This window comes from Papaver somniferum, chromosome 6, assembly GCF_003573695.1.
Source record: "Papaver somniferum cultivar HN1 chromosome 6, ASM357369v1, whole genome shotgun sequence".
Lineage (NCBI taxonomy): Eukaryota > Viridiplantae > Streptophyta > Magnoliopsida > Ranunculales > Papaveraceae > Papaver > Papaver somniferum.
In genome coordinates this window covers 12696587-12716279 of record NC_039363.1, presented here as the reverse complement: position 1 = coordinate 12716279, position 19693 = coordinate 12696587, and the positions used below count along the sequence as shown (strand labels likewise).

Below are 19693 nucleotides of genomic sequence, written 5' to 3'. Positions count from 1 at the left end.
TCATAGTCATGCATAGTTATATTTAAGTCCCCTATAATAACCCAAAGAAGATTAGCTCTAGCGCCAATTTCACTAATTGGACAGGGAGAATTGCACAAAGAAATATCATATACGTAATACACAGAAAAATGAAACAAAGAAATTAATCTCACTTACACAAAAAAAATGATGCTCGTTCAAGATGATCATAACCATCTAAATGAACTTGTTCAAGGTATGGGCATTTGAGTTAGAGGTCATGCCTCGAAATCAACAAGAGAATGAGAAACTAGAAACGTAGTGCTGAATTTTACTGCGGTTAGACTCTATAGAAAAGTTGAAGTCATGTTCAACAAGTACCAAAAAATTAACCGGTAAGCATGTTAAGATTAGTATATATTAGTTTATACAAACCTTGCAGTTGTTAAGCACCGGGCAACCACCCTCATCACTGAAAACTTCACAAATACAAGTCATCAGAGCTTCGCAATCTGTAAGGTCAATTTCTTGCAAACAATTGTATTTCATCACCAGAGCCTTCAACGTTTCCTGCTTTTGCAACATCAACTTCTGCACATACACAGGACAACAAACATAAAACATAAATTAGACATTTCACAAATCGGCAAAACAAAATTTCAATGGACATAATAACAAGACAAGAAAGGGAATACTAACCTCGAGAGATGTTGGGATAAGCTGCATTGAGAACGTGAATTAGAATTGCAGGTTCTTAAAAAAAACATAATATGCTAATTGACACCAATGCATCATTAGAGTTTTGAATTTAGCTCCACTGACATGACAACAAAGATATCACCGTATAAGTGCCTGAAATAAGTACAGTTGGAGATTAGTGAAGTTTAGGAACAATGCCCTTTATGATCTTTATATAGCCTTTCTCAAGTCACGCCAACACCAGGACATAAGCACAACTAAATCAAGACAAATGAGATGATCAAAATAATGAAAAAAACGTGCAATCTATTGTGACCGCATAAATAGCTTCGGATGAGTACCTGAAATAAGTACAGTTGGAAATCAGTGAATTTTCAGAATAATGCCCTTTATATTTATGTGGCAAGTTGGCGTTACTCTGAAATAACCACAAAAGAGCTCTCTGAATAATAGATGAAAATAGCCTTATGTAAAAGATTTATATAACCAATAATAGTTGATACTTAAACTTTCAGGTGATCCAGCTTACATCTTTATGCAAAAATTAAAAATTTTAAAAAAGGAGTTGAATGATTGGAACTGTAAGGTTTTTGGCAATATTCAAATTAAGATAAAAGAAGCAGAAGAAAAAGTTAATGTAGCAATGCAATATTCAGATGACTATCCATTTGATGAAGATGTATTCAAAAACTTAGTAACAGCTCAAAATGAACATGCCAGTAGAGAAGTGCAAGCTAATATAATGCTAAGGAAAAAATCAAGAGAAAAATGGATTCAAGAAGGAGCAGCAAACACTCAATTCTTTCATACCAAGATGAAGATAAGGCAAGCAACAAATTTAATTAGTGAGCTTGAAGATAACAATGGTAATATCATTTCTGACCAATCTCTCATTGCTGATTCTTTAGTTCATCACTTTAAGCAAAAAATTGAGTTTCAAGAATTTAATTAGTTGTGCAGTCACTTGTGCTGCTCACAAGAGATTATTTGAAAGAGAAGGAACCAATAATGTATGTTCTAAGGACAAAGAAGAGGTTAAATCAACTCTCCCAGCTGCGGTAACAAGGTATGACACTCCATTGGCATTAGAGATAGTCGTACAAGATGGCAGACGTGTATCTTTCAGATGGAGGCTTTAAACGTCATGTGGTCCGACGCACCGGAATCAAGAACCCAACCATGATCTTTTCCAGAATTAGTAGCTAGTACAGTTGCATCAACATTACTTGGTTTCATTGAAGTATTCATAGCTGCTCCCTTTTGAACTCTATAGGTTTCCCACCAATCGGGATACCCAATTTTCTTAAAACATTTTTCCACAAAATGTGTATTGCTTCCACAGTGAACACAATGTCTCTCGCCGGACATTATCACGATGAAAGAAGAAATAGTATAACGTATGCAGGTTGCAAGCAGCTTGCCAGAAGTTTGCAAACGGTTTGCCAAGGAAGAAAAAGTTCCACAAACTAGAAAACTGTACAGACAAAACTGTTTTGGTACACAAAGTTTGCCGGTACAAAATAGAGGAAATCAAAATGGTAATACCAAAAACAATTAAGCACTGTTACAGAAGTAAAGAGTCATTCACGTCCTTCAAGGATAAGTGAGTTCAATCTCCGTATCTTTTGAAAAATACAGAAAACAAATTAATAGGCAGTAAAGGTTACTACTTTGATGACTAACTGAATGGTCGTAGATCAGCAAAGTGGTAAGGTGTTTCAAATAATTAGATCTCGAAACAACATGTAAGATTAATTTAACACTCAAGTAAGAACGATAACAGATTCGCTAAGGAATTTCAAGATCAAACAATCTAGTAAGACCCAACAAAACAGATTTATTTAATAAATCAAACGAAGAACAAATAAGTAACACTTACTTGGTAGTCGAATTTAAAACGGATAAGATGAACCTTAAGATTGCGGAAATAAAGATCGATTGGAAATAAAAAGCACTCACTCTACCATGGATGCTCTGATACCATGTCAAGAAGCTGAAGGTTCATCAACAAATAATGTTGGATAGATTAAAATCAATCTCCAAAAGGAGATATTTGTTGTGTTTACAAGAGAGATATAAAACACGTTATACAAACCGTGTCGTCAGGAGGAGAACAAAATGGAAGTCTAATTTGACTACTATTACAACTACTAACAACTTATACTATTTACAATTGATTCTTCAACACCTTGTATTTTAGATAGTTCTTTATTTATTTTTTTGACACAGGAAATCTATCTTATTCATTTTACTTATAATAGACTCGTAAAATTCGGGTGATTGCAGCTTCTGTGCATCTCGTTTGTGTCTTTTTTATTTATACGACTCTGTGTAAAACCTATTAAGGACTCCTGGTTAGAGTCCAACTCTAAATCTGAAGTCAATGGTTGGTATGACTCAAATAACCAAACAAATACCCTATATCCCCTATTTGACAAAGAAAGAAGAGAAGATCGATCGAAGCTCTGCGAATCTCTGAGTTTCGGTTCATTCTCTATTTGTTAGTGCAAAAAATAATAGTTAATTCTAGTTCCAAGTGCGGTAGAAATTTGTGAATAAATAATAAGATGAATGTTGTTGTTCCATGCATGGGGTGGATTCTATGTTGGAGAGAGCTACTTGGATTGGCATCTACAAATACTAAACTAGATGATGATGACACTGATCTCTCCGTGGCTGATAAACCTCTTATCAAGCTCCATGCTGATCTTCCCGGGCTGCCACATGCTACAATAGAAAACATACTTAGTAGACTTTCATGTAAGTGTATCTTCCAATTGCGACGTGACTCTACAGCAGGTCTTAACCAAAACTAGAAATTTTTCTCGAATGCAGTTTAATCGATCTTCCCCTTCTCCGATGATAATTCTGCAACCTATTCCGGAATCTGTTTGCAATGGTAATATGGAGGTCTATTTTATCGACCTGGAATCTCATAATATCCAAAGAAAATTTGTCGAAATTGACTCTTGCTATACGCAAAAGCACAATCCTATACTGCTTATGGGTTCTCATGAAGGGTTTCTTTTATTTAGCGACAAATACAAATATTCTCCTGTTTTCTATCTGTGGAATCCTATTAACGATCAAAAGGCTAATTCTCATCATCGAAAGCCTATTTTTGGTCCTCCACGTTCAGACTACCACGTATGCGGTTTTTATTTTTGTCCTCTAAGAAGGGAGTATGTATTGCTGTATGTTTCCAAGAATGGTACACCGTTTAAGTTTAGAATGTTTAACTTGGGAACTAAATCATGGGAAAAGGTTGGCAGCTGCTCCTACCCTCCATCCTATGATAGACCTCCTGTAATCGTGCACAAGACACTTTACTGGGTTGTTGATCGAATCTCTTTTAGGGTTGAAACCGGTGATTACCCTTGTCATTCACATTTGATCGTGTCATTCGAATATGAAACAAACAAGTTTGGGACGATAGGACATGATGGACTTTCTATGTCAATGTCAGGTAAACTACAGGTGCATCTATTTGAGCTCGAAGAAGAATTATACATATGTGATATTATAAAATCAACGCAAATTAAACTATCGGTGCTAAATCATGAAACCAAGAGTTGGGTTAAGAGGCATACTGTGATTCTTCCCCGAGCATCTGCAGTGGTGCGAGTATAACCAAAGATTAAAGACCAAAAAAAACGACCAAATTTGAGTTTAGTCTGGTGTGTGACGCTACGGGTAGAAGACTAAATTTGGTCGAGCGTGCACTATACGTTCGCCTGGTGTGGGGCGTAAACTATACGTATGCCCGATGAGATTCCAAAAAAAAAAAAATAAACAAAAAAAATGGGGCAGAGGTATAAAGCCCGCCCCATATATAAACTGAATTTAAAAAAAAGAGTGGGGCGGAGGTATAAACCCCGCCCCACCCAAAAGAAAAAAAAATAAAAATAAATAAATGGGGCGGAGGTATAAAACACGCCTGGTGTGGGACGGGGACTTTATGCACGCCTGGTGTGGGACGGGGACTATACACCCGCCTGGTGGTGGGGCGTTAATTATACGTTCGCTCGATTATATTTAGTTTTGGTCTTGGTCTTGGACCAAATATAGTCTGGGATTTGGTCTTTGATCCGGATTTTAATCGATAATCTGTCCGCTGTGTCTCGTTTTTTGACCAAATATTTGGTTATACTCGCCCACTGTGGTTGCTCTCAGGCGACTCTCACATCCCCACTGGGTGTTGGGCAAACAAATTGACAGTGGAAATCCTTCATTATAAAAGAGGTGAGACAAAGGGGAAGGCTATTCCTTTACAATATTAATTCAAGTACATGCAGAAGAGTTGAGATAAAAGGACTCGGGAATTGTTATTTTCAAGCGATAGTTCATTTTGATAGTCTTATTTCCTTTTGGGAAGAATAAGTTGTTTTTCATTTTATTAATCGTCCTCTTCTTAAACTATTTCGAGTGTTCCGTACTACAATCGCAGGCTGAATTTCATGCAACGAGTCCATAATTGCGAACCTATTAAAGATAGGAGCATTATCATGCTACTCTTGGAATCATGGTCATTATAAAATACCGTTGCTAAGTTTTTTGGCAACAAATAAATAATAAGGCAACAGCCAACAAGGTAAATAATAAAACTGTTCAAGATTTCTTTGTTGCCTTGCATTAATTTTTCATTGCTCAACTGGCGATCATCAGTACCAGTTATTGGCTGGTAGTGCTGGAAGAAGTTCAGCCAAATGATGAGGGGTGGAAGTTATTGCCTTACGGCACACGGTCACATGAAAGTTATCAGCTCGGTGCATTAAAGGAAATTAAAATTATGGGGGCCCTTTTGTGCGGAGGCTTTAGGTGCTATGTGGCGTATCCTCTCAGTCCGGCCCTCAACCACCTATCTTTATACCGTGAAAGCGCATTAACTCAAATGAACTACCAAATTAGTAGATCTAAAGAACCATAGCATTTTATCTTTCTTAGAGCGACTGCAATGGTACGACTAAACTCAAAGATCAAAGACCAAAAAAAAAGACTAAATATGAGTTTAATCTGTACTGTGACGTTATGGGGAGAAGACCAAATTTGGTCGCGCGTAAAATTAATCACCGCACGAAAACGGGCGTAAATTTGGTGTACGCTTGAATGGGGCGTAAAATTGGTTTACGCCCGAAATTTGAATGGGGCGGATGGTTTGGTGTCCGCCTGATGAGTAAGTGAACGGGCGGATGGTTGGGTGTCCGCCTGATGAATTTCATTTTGAATGGGGCGGATGGTTTGGTGTCCGCCTGACAAAATGTGAACGGACGGATGATTGGGTGTCCGCCTGATGAATTTCATTTTGAATGGGGCGGATGGTTTGGTGCCCGCCTGATGAGTAAGTGAACGGGCGGATGGTTGGGTGTCCGCCCAGCAACAAGCGTACTTTAAATTTACGCCCGACTATATTAGGATTTGGTATTTGGTCGCGACCAAATATGATCTGGGATTTGATCTTTGGCTGGGATTTAATCTTTACTCCGTCCCACTGTGTTACGATCTTATCCCAAATTTTTGGTTATACTCGCCCACTGTGGATGCTCTTAGCTCCTAGTTTATTTGTTTTTTTCCAGAGTGACAAGGACACGTTGCATTCCATTTGCAGTTCAAGGGAAGCGTCGGTAAGGTGGGTCTGCTGTGTGCATGTCTAACACGTCTAGAAGAAAAACTAAAAACAAAAGATTATGCATCCTTTGTGTAGACAAGTATTTTTCTCGATTTAAAGAATCAAAATTTTTTACATCGTACCTTTTTCGTTCATAGGAATTATTAACAGGTATTATTATAGTGACACTAGTTTGTGGCAGGTCCACCCACTAAAGTCCAGTAATTAGAGGTCCACAATAAAAAGAAAATATAAAAATTGACCCAATTTATTAATCTCAGATTTTGTACACGTGCGGGACAAATTATGTGAAATTTTCAAATACCTAAACTACCCTTCCAATCCTACATATATTTAAGCAGCCTATTTCAAAGTTTCTAAAAAAAATACCAGCGAATTCAGATCCGGTTTCTGCTCTCTTTCTTCTTCTCGCTTTCGGACTAGGGTTTCTGAAGATTTCTTTAGTGATTTTAACAGGTATTTTGCTTAATCTTTTCTATTTTCTTCTTTCTGCTACAGTTTCATGGAGATCGGTTGTGTTCTGTTTGTTTTTTTATGAATCTTGTTCGTATTTATTCAGTTATTTGGTTGGATTGTTAAGTTTTTAGCTTATTTTAGCTTTCGATTTGATTATCTTTCTGTTTTCTTTTCAAATCAGGTTTGTTTTCACTTTCAGATCGTATTATCCAGCAGTACATACATGACATACTCATTGTTTCTGCTACAGTTTTTGAATCATGTTTAAGATTCGAATTTTGGATCATGGAGATCGGTTGTGTTTTGTTTGTTTTTTATGAATCTTGTTCGTATTTATTCAGTTATTTGGTTAGATTGTTAAGTTTTTAGCTTATTTTAGCTTTCGATTTGATTATCTTTCTGTTTTCTTTTCAAAATCAGGTTTGTTTTCACTTTCAGAACGTATTATCCAGCAGTACATATATGACATACTCATTGTTTCTGCTACAGTTTTTGAATCATGTTTAAGATTTGAATTTTGGATCATGGAGATCGGTTGTGTTCTGTTTGTTTTTTATGAATCTTGTTCGTATTTATTCAGTTATTTGGTTAGATTGTTAAGTTTTTAGCTTATTTTAGCTTTCGATTTGATTATCTTTCTTTTTTCTTTTCAAAATCAGTTTTGTTTTCACTTTCAGATCGTATTATCCAGCAGTACATATATGACAGACTCATTGTTTCTGCTACAGTTTTTGAATCGTGTTTAAGATTTGAATTTTGGATCATGGAGATCGGTTGTGTTCTGTTTGTTTTTTATGAATCTTGTTCGTATTTATTCAGTTATTTGGTTATATTGTTAAGTTTTCAGCTTATTTTAGCTTTCGATTTGATTATCTTTCTGTTTTCTTTTCAAAATCAGGTTTGTTTTCACTTTCAGATCGTATTATCCAGCAGTACATATATGACATACTCATTGTTTCTGCTCTTAGATTCTATTTCTTGCATAGATCTCTCATTTTTTTTAGTTTGACCCTTCAGTACGTATGTGAAATACCGTATTACGTGCTTCGATTCTGCTGTTTCTCCTAGATTCTTAATTATTCTTTGTCATGCAGTTGATTTTGTAGTTCATGAATCTGCAGTACATATATGGCATACTCATAGAAACTGCTCTTAGAATATGTTTCTTGTATAGATCTCTCACTTTTTTTAGTTTGACCCATCAGTACGTATGTGAAATACTGTATTTTAATAGTGTTACATCTTTGTCACATTTGCAGGTTCAAAACATGTCTGATGCAGAGTGTTCCAATCCAAATACCTACTGCTATGCATACATTTATTATAAGCATCATCATTTTGCTCACCTGGTTACTTTTAAGTCTAGTATTGATGACCTAAAATTTCTTATTTGTGAAAACTGGAGAACCTTGAACCCTTCTGAGATTATCATCACTTATGTTGAGAATGGTGTCAAAGTGCCTGTGATTGCTGACTTTCAAATTCATGGTCTCGCTGCCTTGCATTTTTCAAAGAAATCGGCGTTCTTTGAGCTGCATGTGGATTTTCTTTCTGCTGGTGGATGTAGTTCCTCTACATTCAGCGACGTCGACAACAATTCAGAACTGATTAGGTCAGATAGAGATAGATATGAAACTGATGGAAAATAAATTGTTAAACCTCTTCTGTCTGATGGGTGGGAGAATGTTTTTGATGATCCGAACAAGCTTTTTCGTGGTGGTGTTGATGCTGTTCGGTTGGCCTGTCAAAATTATTGTTTGAAGACTGGGTATCGCGTAACAAAGGTGAAGAATGATCGTGAAAGGTTCACAATGAAATGCAGTAAAGTCCCATGCACTTGGATGATCCATGAAGTTGCTATTGATTCTACTTGCGATGTTTTTAGGATAAAAAAGTATGTTGGGAGGCACAATTGTGGAGCTGGTGTGAAGTTGAGAAGTCCTAAAGTATCGAAGAAGCTGGTACACAACCTTATTCATGATCGTGTGATGCAAAACCCACTTATCAAGCCTCGCGAAATTGAAGATTATATAAAAGTTGGTGCTGGTGTTAATATCAAATATCACCATGCATATCATGGTTTGGAACGGTCACACCATGAAATTTTTGGGAATGATGTAAAGTCTTACTCTGATCTGGTTTGGTGGGTGAATTCATTGAAAGAAACAAATCCTGGCTCTTATGTGGATTTTCAGTTTAACGATGCAACTCAGACATTTGAAAGGTTATTCATTGCAATAGGCGCTTGTATTGAAGGTTATAGACTTTGTCGACCAATGATTTTTGTTGATGCAACTTTTCTGACCGGGAGATTTAGAGGTACCCTTATGGGCTACTTGTCTGAATGGGAATCAAGGCAAGTGCTCTTTGTTACGTTTTAATTGTTATTGTTTACAAGTTATTCACTGCTTTTAATCGTTGGAACTTTTTGAGTATACCATTTATGTACTGAAAAGTTATTGTGTCTAACACACACTAATTCATATATGTAAGCATAAGACCTTTTTTTGAGTACAATATGTCTATTATGTACTGGAAATTCTTAGTCTATTTTCCAGTACATAATATATGTTACGTCTATTAATATAGCAACATATTTAGTGACAGTATATAATTATGTACTGTTTGTTTTTTGCAGGTTTTTATCCGCTAGCCTTTGCATTGGTCCCAGGAGAGGATGTTGACAATTGGGATTGGTTTATGTGCAATCTTAGCAACATTGTTGATGACCGTCCTATCACCTTTATGTCTGATCGTCATGAAGGATTATTGAGGGCTATTCCTAAACACTTTCCTACTTCCCATCATGGCTATTGTTACTACCACTTGCAAGGAAACTTACCAATCAGGAAATCGGACGAGAAGTACAAAGAAGTTATAGCTTGTTTCAAAAAAGAAACTTATGCTCTCACACCAGCAAGATATGAAGAAGCACTAATGGAAATGGAGTTAATGGGAAGGCCTGGGGTTGCTGAGTATTGCCGCAATATGCCTAGGGAGCATTGGTCCAGCGCGTTCTTCACTGGCTGTAGATTTGGTCAGACTACATCAAGCGTTGCTGAGTCCTTCAATAATTGGATTCGGAAAGACAAGAGGTTGCCTGCCTGCGCCCTCGTTGACATGATCAGGTTTGTGTGTTTTTTTGTTGTTGGTGTTTTCTTTGTTTTTGGTTCATTTTTTTTTGTTCAAAATTTATTACAGGTGTTCTTTTTGTTCCATTCATAGGTTACGCGTTATGGAGTTGATGAATGAACGTCGCGAAATGAGTCTTTTGATGGACCCAGAGAAGCTCACTCCTACCTACGAGGCGTTACCTAAAGAACATATTCAAATTGGTCGAGTTTGGAATGTTACTCAGTCATCTGCGTATGATTATGAGATTCATTCCTAGGTTAGCTTTATCCCATAAAACAAATTTTACTGTACTATAGCATACATGTAGGAGTGAATCATATGTTTTGTTTTTTTGTATTTGTTTGCAGTGCTGCATATATGTACTGCTTTTAAGTTATTTGTGCTGAAAAGCTTTTTACGCATCTGCAGGTCTCACACTGTTGATCTACTGAACAAGACTTGCACCTGCCAAAGATGGCGTGTTTATGGTTTTCCATGCTCTCATGCTACATCAGCTATTTCTGCCAAGGGTGATCGATACGTAGATTATATCGAAGACTACTTCAAAGTTACAAATTTTCAGCAGCTGTATTTAATTGCTATCAGACCAATCCCCAACTACAACAGGACAGAGCAGTATCTGCCAGAGGATACTATTTTTCCACCCCATCCACGAGTTCCACCAGGTAGGCCAAAGGGAAATCGTATCAAGAATGCATGGGAGAAAGCTAGGAAGTCCGTCCGTTGTTCCAACTGCAAGAAGAAAACTCACCACAACAAGGCAACGTGCACTGTCATTCCTTCATACCCATGAGTTTTAGATTTTCAGTTCTCCCTTATTAGTTCTATTGGTCACAATGCAGATTCTGTTTTGCGCATCATTTTAAACACTTTTGTTCGCTTTTTTTAGAGTGTGAAATTATGTACTGTTTGATATCTTTCTGGGACAAGGTACTTTGTGCTCATTTAAGACTCTTTTAATGGTACTTTGTACTGCATTATCCACTTTCAATTATTGGTTTTTCAGGTTGATTTCCAAGTTTGTTCAAGACTTTCTGAGCACAACTATTATGTTGTGTGTTCAATTAAGACACACCAAACAAAGAGACCAGCTCTGAGATTCATGTTCTCTCCCATCATGATTAACAAATTTAGAGAGTCATATTCTTCAATTGAATCTAATAGCTGGTCTATGTTACATAAGACACACCAAAACACTTCATACTATGGACTTTTACCATCCAACATGTCAACATTTTTATAAAGCCAAACACTGTACATAGATTAAACACAAACACCATAGTTTCGAGAACAATTGTTATCAAAATAAATAAGAATAATTACTAAACTTTGATATTGTCTAAACAAACTAGCAAACTCTGAATATGTTCTCTATGATAACTTCTACTATGCAGTCCTAATTCATATAAGCACTGTCTTAAAAACCTTTTGGAGCATGAATATTCCAGCTCTCCTCAGGAGGAGATGTTGCTGAGAGTATGTCGCATGCTAAAGAGATCCTCTTCTTATGCATTTTGTCCTTTAGTTCTTCTGGGTCTCCCAAGCTCATTCGCACTCCATCAATTACTTCCTCTTTGCAACTTTCTTCATGATGTGCATGATATATATTGCACAATCTGGATAGTCTCCCTGTTGGTTGGGTAACTAATCATCTTTACTCTGTGTACAAGTGGAAGGCGCAGGCTCGACAAGCGTTCATTAATTGCTAACAAGCAGTATTCTGCCATAAGATTAGCATTATCGAGACACTCGTTTTTGGATACAGCTTCCCAAGTGTTGTAGTGGAAGAATTCTCCTTTCTCGCATTCATACACAAGAAGCGTCCAATGCACGTTTTGGTGTGACATTGGAATAATAATCTTCCTGGTTCCTTCCTCCATATTCCTGATGGGTAAGAAGACAACAGTGTTTGCTGCTACTTGATGTACTGGGTCACTTAAATAAAACTGAAAAGGTAGAAAAAAAAGAATTAAATTTATCAGTGTAGTAAATATGTACTGAAAATTATAGTGTAAAACACATATATGAAAGCATAATATTTGTTACAACATTAAAAAAAAAATTGTTTCGTTTTAGTTTCGCAGATATGCTATTCAAATTCTCAATATATAAAACAAATAAGCATGAATTCGGATTCAATGTAAAACAGTATCAGAGATATGCACTGCACTTTACAAAGACATGATGCATGTTGTTTATCGAGATAAATTGGAAAACATACCCAGCCTGTTGGATCAATGTGGAGTACTGGAATGTACTTTCTCTGTCCATTCACCGGTTGCTCATTATGATATGCTTTTTTCAGTTGGTATTGCCAGTAATTTATAAGATCTCCCTCTAAAGCCCTGTTATGTAGCAGATCTTCAAATGTCTCTGCAGATAATATGTGATGACCAATCACAGCAGGAGCTTTCCAAGCACTGTTGCTGCAAATTCAAATAATCCAAATCAATTATAAGTTTGATTCTAAACGAAGTACATAAAGTTTTGTTAAAATGAAAGGGACCTATCCAAGAGGACTCACATTGAGGTAGCTTTGTCAAAAAAGGAGAGAGAAGCGCTCTTTGTTGTGAACTCAAATCCTTATAGAACGGAGATTTCCTTAGGCTCAACAACTTGCGTGCATTCTTCAATTTTTTAGTAAGTTCTTGCAGATTTGGATCACCTTTAGCTTTTCTCTTTCTCACATTCTCGCCATCCTTTTTCTGAACTTTCTCTGTTGGGCAATCTTTTTCAACTGGGTTTTCAGTTCTGGACTTTGTTTTTCGCCTTTTAGGTCCCGACAGTCCTTTGCCACTAGCAAACTCAGGATCAACTCTTTTCTGCGGGTGGCTCCGAGTTACTGGCTTCTGAGGGGTGTATGTGATTTTTGGAGTAAGTTTCTTCTCCTTGGCTGAGATAGTCGGCTTTTTCTTCTCCTTGTCCATGACTGACGTAGTCGACTTCGCTATTGGTTTGACTTCATTACTCTTTGTAGCCAGCCTATCTTCGAGTCTCTTGGCAAGTGTTACGTCATCTTCCTCTGATGTTTGACTAACTCCAGGTTCGTTATCCTTCAATATACCATAAACGTAAAAAAAAACAAATGAGAGACTAAAAAAGCAAAAAAAAAAATGAACAGAATAGAACATATGTATTGTCGGATTCTTTTCAGTACAGAAGTTATGTACTTTTAGTTTCACTGAGTACATAACATATGTACTGTTGGGTTTTCCATGTTACTGAACATATGTAACATAAGTGGTCCATTAAGTATTGATAAAGTTGTTACTTTTCACTTTTTTGGTAATTATAATTACCTTCTGTAGCTCAGAAAGAAGTTGGAGAGTCTCAGCATATGCATTAGCTTTTTCGGCGCTCATATTCTTCTTCAGTCGAGCTTCCTCTCCTTTTCAGCATCTAAAACTGGATACTTCTGTTTGAGAATCGGCATTAGTACATATGCTAAAAGCATCATTAAAAACAAAACATAAATTCATTAAACAGAAGTAGATTTAGGTACTTACAAGACTCTCTAATTGTTTAGTAGGCTGTTGCTTTCTGTCATTCTTCATTTTCTTCTTCCTTTCTACTTCATTGAATGGAATGGGATCCCAAGGTTTCCTTGTTCCCTGCATTTGAAACAAATCAGACTACGAACTATTTGACCAAAAATTGATATACGTACTGCTGGTTATATGTATCAGAAGGATATATGTACTAGGTTTATAACATGTTCATACTTCTTGTTCAGGTTGCTGAAGATCAGCTTTCAAACGAGCTTGTTCAGCTGCAGCTAAAACAATTGCAGAGGCTTCATTAAGTGTAGGTGCAGTATCGATTTGAGCTTGCTCATCCGAGGGATCCGTTTGAGCTTGATCTGATGCTCCTCTAGCAACTGGAGCTTCATTATGCGCAGGCGCAGCTGCAAGATGGATTTGAGGTGGATCAGGTGCACCTAGATCAATTGCAGGCTGCTGCACCTCTTCTCCATTTTGATCACTTGGTCCTAAACCCAAGTCAAAAGTTGGTCTTGAAACTTGTGATGGAGGATCCAGATCTTTAGCATAAAATTTGTCGAAGATTTGAGAAGATTGCATTTTTTCCAAGCTTGGTAAACTACCAGTCGACGGGTACTCCAGACTAAGAATTCCTAAGGATGGATAAGGATCTCCCATAATTTCAGCTTGTAGATATTTTGAGTACTCATCGGTATAAATACCCTTCCCATGGATGGCCAGGTCAATCAGTTTCTCCATCGGCACGGTATGCAGTTCTTTGAGACTCGGCAGCTCACAAACCAAAGGCATAAACTGCATATTCGGCAACATTTCTTCAAGCGATGCACCCTACATAAATGCAATGCCAAACCGTATTATTTTATAGGATGACAAAGTATAAAATTGAACTAACTAGTGTAACGTTCAATTCGCTCACCTGTCTATCTCTAAGAGAACCAATTTCCACTTCAATATTACCCAGAACTTGTGTCGCTGCTGTTTGTTGGAGTTCAGCCTTTTCAGTCTGTTATTCAACATAAGGTGATATGTTTTTAATCAGTATTGCAGATATGTACTTGTATGTTTTTTCAGTATAGTAGATATGTACTGACAAGTTTTAGTTTTTTACAAACTAAACTAATACTAGAAAGAATATAACTTACCTGTGATGGTTCTGGCATGCTCTTTTCCTCTTGCAGCTCTTTCACCTTTCGCTCCAAATCAGATCTAGCCCAAATTTTAAACTGTGAAACTTCAATATCGAATTGTGTGGGATTTTCTTCAGACCCCATAACAGGCATTGTTGGAGTAGTTGCTGATGGAACGGTGTCATCCAAATCATCAGCCCTTCTTCAGAGCTACTTAGATTCTTCTTCAGAGCTACTGCTAGATTCTTCTCTCCCGAGTTTGGTTGTGGAGGTGGGTAAGCTCTGTGATATATCATTCAAAAGCTCTTCTAGGATACTCACATCAATGGGGAGGCCGTCCTCTTTCCTGCTCTGTAACTCACCCCATTTTTCTGCAATTGTCAGCCTCAAATTTTCATTCTTTACTTCCAAATCCTCGAACTTTTCTTGCCAATCTACTGTCAATGGCACCTCTTCAACTGGAAGCCTTTGAGCAATTTCATTCAACATTTTTTTTCATACATAGTATATTCATCCTTAAATTCTTTAGAGAACTGGAAAAGTACATATAACACACACATATAACCAGTTTTTGTATCAGTATAACATATATGTACTCAAATAAATAGTGCATATGACACACACACAATCATTTTGGTCAATCAGAAAACTTTTCTGATAGTGTCCTATCTAAAACAAATCATTTAATATGTATGAAAACATAAATAATTATACTTAAATTCATCAACTTTAATCAGTTTTTTAGATATGTACTGGTGCATCATTGTTTCCTAAACCAAAACTACAAGAAGCATAATGAAATAAAACTTATCCTAGTAATATGTATTGTTTTTCTTAGGGACTTACTGTGTATTGGAAGCCTCCATATCCTTTAGAAACTCAACAGATATTTCTTTGATGTTCCACCTTGCCGCTCTTGGAAGGTATCGATCATCTGGTAACGTCACTGGTTTCACCAAGTGAGTATGCTCCGCATACAACAACTATGACAAAATAACATCAATAGAATCAAATACAGAAACTTAAATGACAGTAGAGTAAATATGTACTTGGAAAAAAAAAGCTTGTACTAGATGATCGATACCAACAAATAGACGACACAACCAGTGATGTCCTCGGGAGTGTTGTAGTTCTGATTGATTTTCTTCTCTAAGAAACTATGTATCAGGTCAGGCCAAGATACATTCTTTGACTTCTCGAGATCATCAACTAAACCAAAGTACTTTTCTTTGAGTTTATGAGCATCTTTTGTTGTAAAAAACAAAGTAATACACATAAACAAGCATAATAGCTTAACCATATCTTCAATTGTTTGTTCAGTTTCTACTCTTGGTATCCTGTACTCCATATCTTCATCATCTTCACTATCGGGTACTTGTTCATCACTGTCTTCGCCACCTTCAGATTCAGAATTCTTGATTCCAGTACGCTTGAGCAGTTTCAAGATGGCATCTTGTAGCATTGGTCTTGTAACCGTGTTGCTATCACCAAAGTGTCTAATGTAGAATGGTTTCTGCCTCCATCCACCACCTCCCATCAAAAAGGTGTCATCAGTTCTTCTTCCTGCCATTCTTGGCATTCCAAACATTACACCCATTTTTTCTGGTGTCGACGTGATAATGTGTGTTTCACCTCTTCTAACAAACTCAAATGAGCTCATTCTTGACTCGACCCCTTTTGTAACACTTCAAGTACTTTTTCACTGCACCTTCCAACTTTTCCCAATGACTTTCTGAGTACTTAGTGTGCCAGAACATCAAAAACATCTGTCCATAAGAAGATTCGGCTATCTTTTCCAATGTGGCTTCACTCAAAGTATATTTACTCGCCTTCATTCTGGCAACCAGGCTATGTAATGCTGTGAAACCAGACCTATACAACTTCCTAACAGATTTTGGCACAACCTTACCTGCAAAATTTAATTGGTTTTATTTCAGTATAACATTTATGGACTACACATTCATCATCTCAGAAACACAATCAATCACTATTGGCCTTATGTACTTCATATCCAAAGATCATTATCACATAAACAAAGAAACTGATGAATTTAGAGTACATAAACACTACAATGTCTCAGTTTTTTAGTTATGTACTGCCAATTATGTGCCAGAAACACAAACAGTGGTAAATAGACACACATAAACAATGTTACCCATTCACTACTGGACTTATGTACTGCCAAAAAACAACCTAATTAAGAAAAAACCTCAGTATTTGATATATGTACTGGTGGCTCTATGTATCAGAAATAAAATGAAACACATTGCATATCACTTTTGATTCTTATTCTACAGTTTTATAGTTATGTACTGCCAATTCTAAGTGCTGTAGAAACACAAAGTAGAAGTTGCATGTAAACTCTGATGGGTTTTCATAAATTTTTAATCAGTACTTCAAATACTGGTGGATCTATGTCCCAGAAACACAAAAAACATACTGAAAGTGTTAGAAATAGTACCTTTTTTCTGAATTGGTGCGTTGTTACTCGGTTTTCTTCGTTTTCTTTTTAGTACATCTGGAGATTCATCGTCCGATGAACTTTTTAGTTTTTTCTTTGATTTGGTGTTCAACCTTTTTACTTTTTTCCTCTTTGATTTTCGTCTTGAAATTCTTGAATCATCTTCTGATGACCTAAGAGCAGTGTTATCATCCATTATTGTTTCTTCTTCTTGGATTGTTCTTTTGATTTTTCTTCTTGCAACCATTATCAGAATCTAGGTTTTACGATTTTTGTCTGAATCAGAATCGTTTTTTTGCAAAATATCTGAATGAGTTTGGGTTTTGTTTTCTTTTTGAGAATGAATTTTGAGATCTGTTTATATCTCAATCATTTTGATTCTCTCTGAATTCTCTATGTGAAGTTAAAATTCATTAAATGTGTTTCTGGCCGTTTCAGCAGTTTTTGTACGGGAAAGATAGTGGTGCATTCTTCACACGTGTTTAGTTCTAGGGTAAGCTGGTCATTTTGCTAGTTTCAAATAACTATGGACCTAATGATAAGTCTAAAACCCGGTTGGACCCTACTATAACTAACTTAATGGGCTTAGGACCAAACAGCAAATTTTCCGTTTTGTTTTTTCAAATATGCCTAAGGCATTAACCAGCAATGCGATCTTAAAGCACTATTCTTCTTCTTCAACATCATCTAGATCTAGTATTGAACAACAACCCGGTAATATTAGTTCAAATGAAACTGTCCCACTTACGATCTTTGATAAAGTTACTCATGATTCTCATGTATGTTTTTATGTTTTGATAAATTGTCCCACTTACCCCCTATTCCATCGAATGAAGTCTTCAAAGATGCACTCTCAAAAGTTCTTGGTCATTACCCACACTTGGCTGGAAGATTAGCAACTGATAATCTACGCCGAACATGCATCGTTTTAAATAACGCCGGAGTTCGCATAATTGAAACTTACTTCCCTACTGTGCTGGCTGAGCAACTCCCATTCGATACATCAGAAGCTAGCAGTCAGCTTCTTCCACCTGCTAAAGGAGTTGAAGAGCTGTGTCAGATTCAACTCAATCGTTACGCGTGTGGAGGCCTAGTTTTGGGCTTTACTGTTCATCATCGTGTTGCTGATGGCCAATCCATCTTTGGCTCTTTCTTCGTTTCATGGTCTAGATTGGTACGTGGTTTTGACATAGATCTACTTCCTTATCATGATCGATTTGCTGTTTCCCAACCAAGAAACCCACCTAGAGTTCAATTTGATCATGGTTCAATTGAGTTCAAAAAGACTACTATTAATCTTGACACCACCCCGGTGATCTCTTCTTCACTTGAAACTGTGATTATTAATTACTCTGTTGAGTTCATAAACAAGCTTAAATTTATGGTCAATAATAACCCCAATCAAAGATACAGTACTTTTGTGTGTTTACTTTCGCATGTACGGAAGAAGGTAACTCAGGTTAGAGGACTCGGCCTAGAAGAGTCGAGTCAGGTGAGGATGGCAGTGGATGGAAGAACACGAATATCTGAACCAGCAGTACCCATGGAGTATTTCGGTAACCTGGTACTTTGGGCTTATCCAAAATTAAAGGTGAAGGAACTATTAAATGAGACTCATGCATATATCGCCAAAGTAATCTCTGATGAAGTTACTCATGCCAACCATAGGTACTTTAAATCATTTATTGATTTTGGAGCAACGGTATATGAAGATGACGAGCTGCAGGAGACGACATCTGAACCAGGAAGCACTCTGTGTCCAAATCTGCAAGTGACTAGTTGGTTGGGATTTCCAGTTCATGATATTGATTTTGGTAGTGGAAGTCCTTGTGCACTAGTTCCGCCCGTTACTCCATTTGAAGGAATGGTGATTTTTGTACCTGCAGATGGAAGTGTGGATGTAAAACTTACTCTTTTTGCCAAATATGTTCCTCTCTTTAAGAAGACCGCTCACTCTATCAATGGTGAACTGCCATGTTCGTCTCTTTAAGAAGATTGCTCACTTCATCGATGGCAAACTCTCCCCAGTGGCCGGTATTGCAAATTGAAAAGGTTTTAGTTTGTTTCTTGTTTTATTTTTCTTTTCTTTATCAGGTAATACCATATTCAATAAAGTGGTTAAGAACTTAAGATTGTCTTCTCCATTTCCCGCAACTATATCAATTGCATAGACTTCATTCTCCTCAAAATCTGGCATCATTGACACTAGTAGTATCAGCACTAGGTACACTGAGTACGTACAACCTTGTTTCTATATCACAATCTACTCGAGCTTGATGGCTGAGCAAAAAGCCTTCGAAAATTTTGCAGCCATAGGCACGAGAAATTCAGGTCAATGAAACTCTGGTTAGTACTCCGCGGCTATGGAGTTGCCGACATAAGAAATTTCACAAGGGTTCATGTTAAGATGGCTAAGCGTTTTGAAGGGCACATTACACATAGGGAAGCACCAGAACATTTTGATGCCTAGAACATTAATATTATTGTTCACCATAAAAAAAAATCATAAAATTATTGTTCCAAGAACATTTTCTATGTCGTTTTCTCGGCTTAGGCCGCAGTCGATTTTGGTCATAATTAAATGAATGACAACATCAGGGATCAAATAAACAACAAACAAGATTAACCGAAAGTTACTTGCAGAGAGAGAGGGCGGATGAACAATTCCAAACAAGATTAATGAGGAGGGCAAAGACAAAGGAAGAATTTATTGAGAAAAAACAAAGAAAAC

The 19693-nt window shown here is 36.9% G+C and overlaps 4 protein-coding genes and 1 long non-coding RNA gene across 5 annotated transcripts; 2 read left to right on the top strand and 3 right to left on the bottom strand.

Moving 5' to 3' along the window:
• Window positions 1–327: 327 nt before the first annotated feature.
• Window positions 328–2715, bottom strand: LOC113285439. The gene is made up of 3 exons (XR_003328656.1): window positions 2537–2715; window positions 658–1075; window positions 328–549 (listed from the first exon to the last, which is right to left on the bottom strand). It is a non-coding gene; the product is annotated as an uncharacterized LOC113285439 (long non-coding RNA).
• A 7398-nt stretch (window positions 2716–10113) lies between these two features.
• LOC113290495 lies at window positions 10114–10667 on the top strand. Its single transcript, XM_026540095.1, has 2 exons — window positions 10114–10130; window positions 10283–10667. The coding sequence occupies exons 1-2, from the start codon at window positions 10114–10116 to the stop codon at window positions 10665–10667; spliced, it is 402 nt and encodes a 133-aa protein (XP_026395880.1).
• Window positions 10668–13244: 2577 nt separating this feature from the next.
• Window positions 13245–14654, bottom strand: LOC113290494. The gene is made up of 5 exons (XM_026540094.1): window positions 14517–14654; window positions 14291–14377; window positions 13597–14202; window positions 13381–13485; window positions 13245–13289 (listed from the first exon to the last, which is right to left on the bottom strand). Exons 1-5 carry the CDS (start codon window positions 14652–14654, stop codon window positions 13245–13247), a joined length of 981 nt encoding a protein of 326 aa, XP_026395879.1.
• A 57-nt stretch (window positions 14655–14711) lies between these two features.
• Window positions 14712–16133, bottom strand: LOC113290493. Its single transcript, XM_026540093.1, has 3 exons — window positions 15586–16133; window positions 15348–15484; window positions 14712–14967 (listed from the first exon to the last, which is right to left on the bottom strand). The coding sequence occupies exons 1-3, from the start codon at window positions 16096–16098 to the stop codon at window positions 14712–14714; spliced, it is 906 nt and encodes a 301-aa protein (XP_026395878.1). The 5' UTR covers window positions 16099–16133.
• Window positions 16134–17743: 1610 nt separating this feature from the next.
• Window positions 17744–19133, top strand: LOC113290492 (tryptamine hydroxycinnamoyltransferase 2-like). Its single transcript, XM_026540092.1, has 2 exons — window positions 17744–18938; window positions 19057–19133. Exons 1-2 carry the CDS (start codon window positions 17744–17746, stop codon window positions 19131–19133), a joined length of 1272 nt encoding a protein of 423 aa, XP_026395877.1.
• Window positions 19134–19693: the final 560 nt, after the last annotated feature.

Bases quoted from the DNA above. Each gene is read 5' to 3' on its own strand.
- LOC113290493 (XM_026540093.1), bottom strand. From the start codon at position 16,098: ATGGGTGTAATGTTTGGAATGCCAAGAATGGCAGGAAGAAGAACTGAT. The intron at 15,485-15,585 runs GTATCGATCATC...ATTTTGTCATAG, and splicing joins GTTGTGTCGTCTATTTGTTG to TTGTTGTATGCGGAGCATAC. The intron at 14,968-15,347 runs GTAAGTCCCTAA...AATTGCTCAAAG, and splicing joins ATGGAGGCTTCCAATACACA to GCTTCCAGTTGAAGAGGTGC.
- LOC113290494 (XM_026540094.1), bottom strand. From the start codon at position 14,654: ATGCCTGTTATGGGGTCTGAAGAAAATCCCACACAATTCGATATTGAA. The intron at 14,378-14,516 runs GTAAGTTATATT...GTTGAATAACAG, and splicing joins GCATGCCAGAACCATCACAG to ACTGAAAAGGCTGAACTCCA. The intron at 13,290-13,380 runs GTAAGTACCTAA...ATTCTCAAACAG, and splicing joins CTAAACAATTAGAGAGTCTT to AAGTATCCAGTTTTAGATGC.
- LOC113290492 (XM_026540092.1), top strand. From the start codon at position 17,744: ATGTTTTTATGTTTTGATAAATTGTCCCACTTACCCCCTATTCCATCG. The intron at 18,939-19,056 runs GTTCGTCTCTTT...TTTCTTTATCAG, and splicing joins TATCAATGGTGAACTGCCAT to GTAATACCATATTCAATAAA.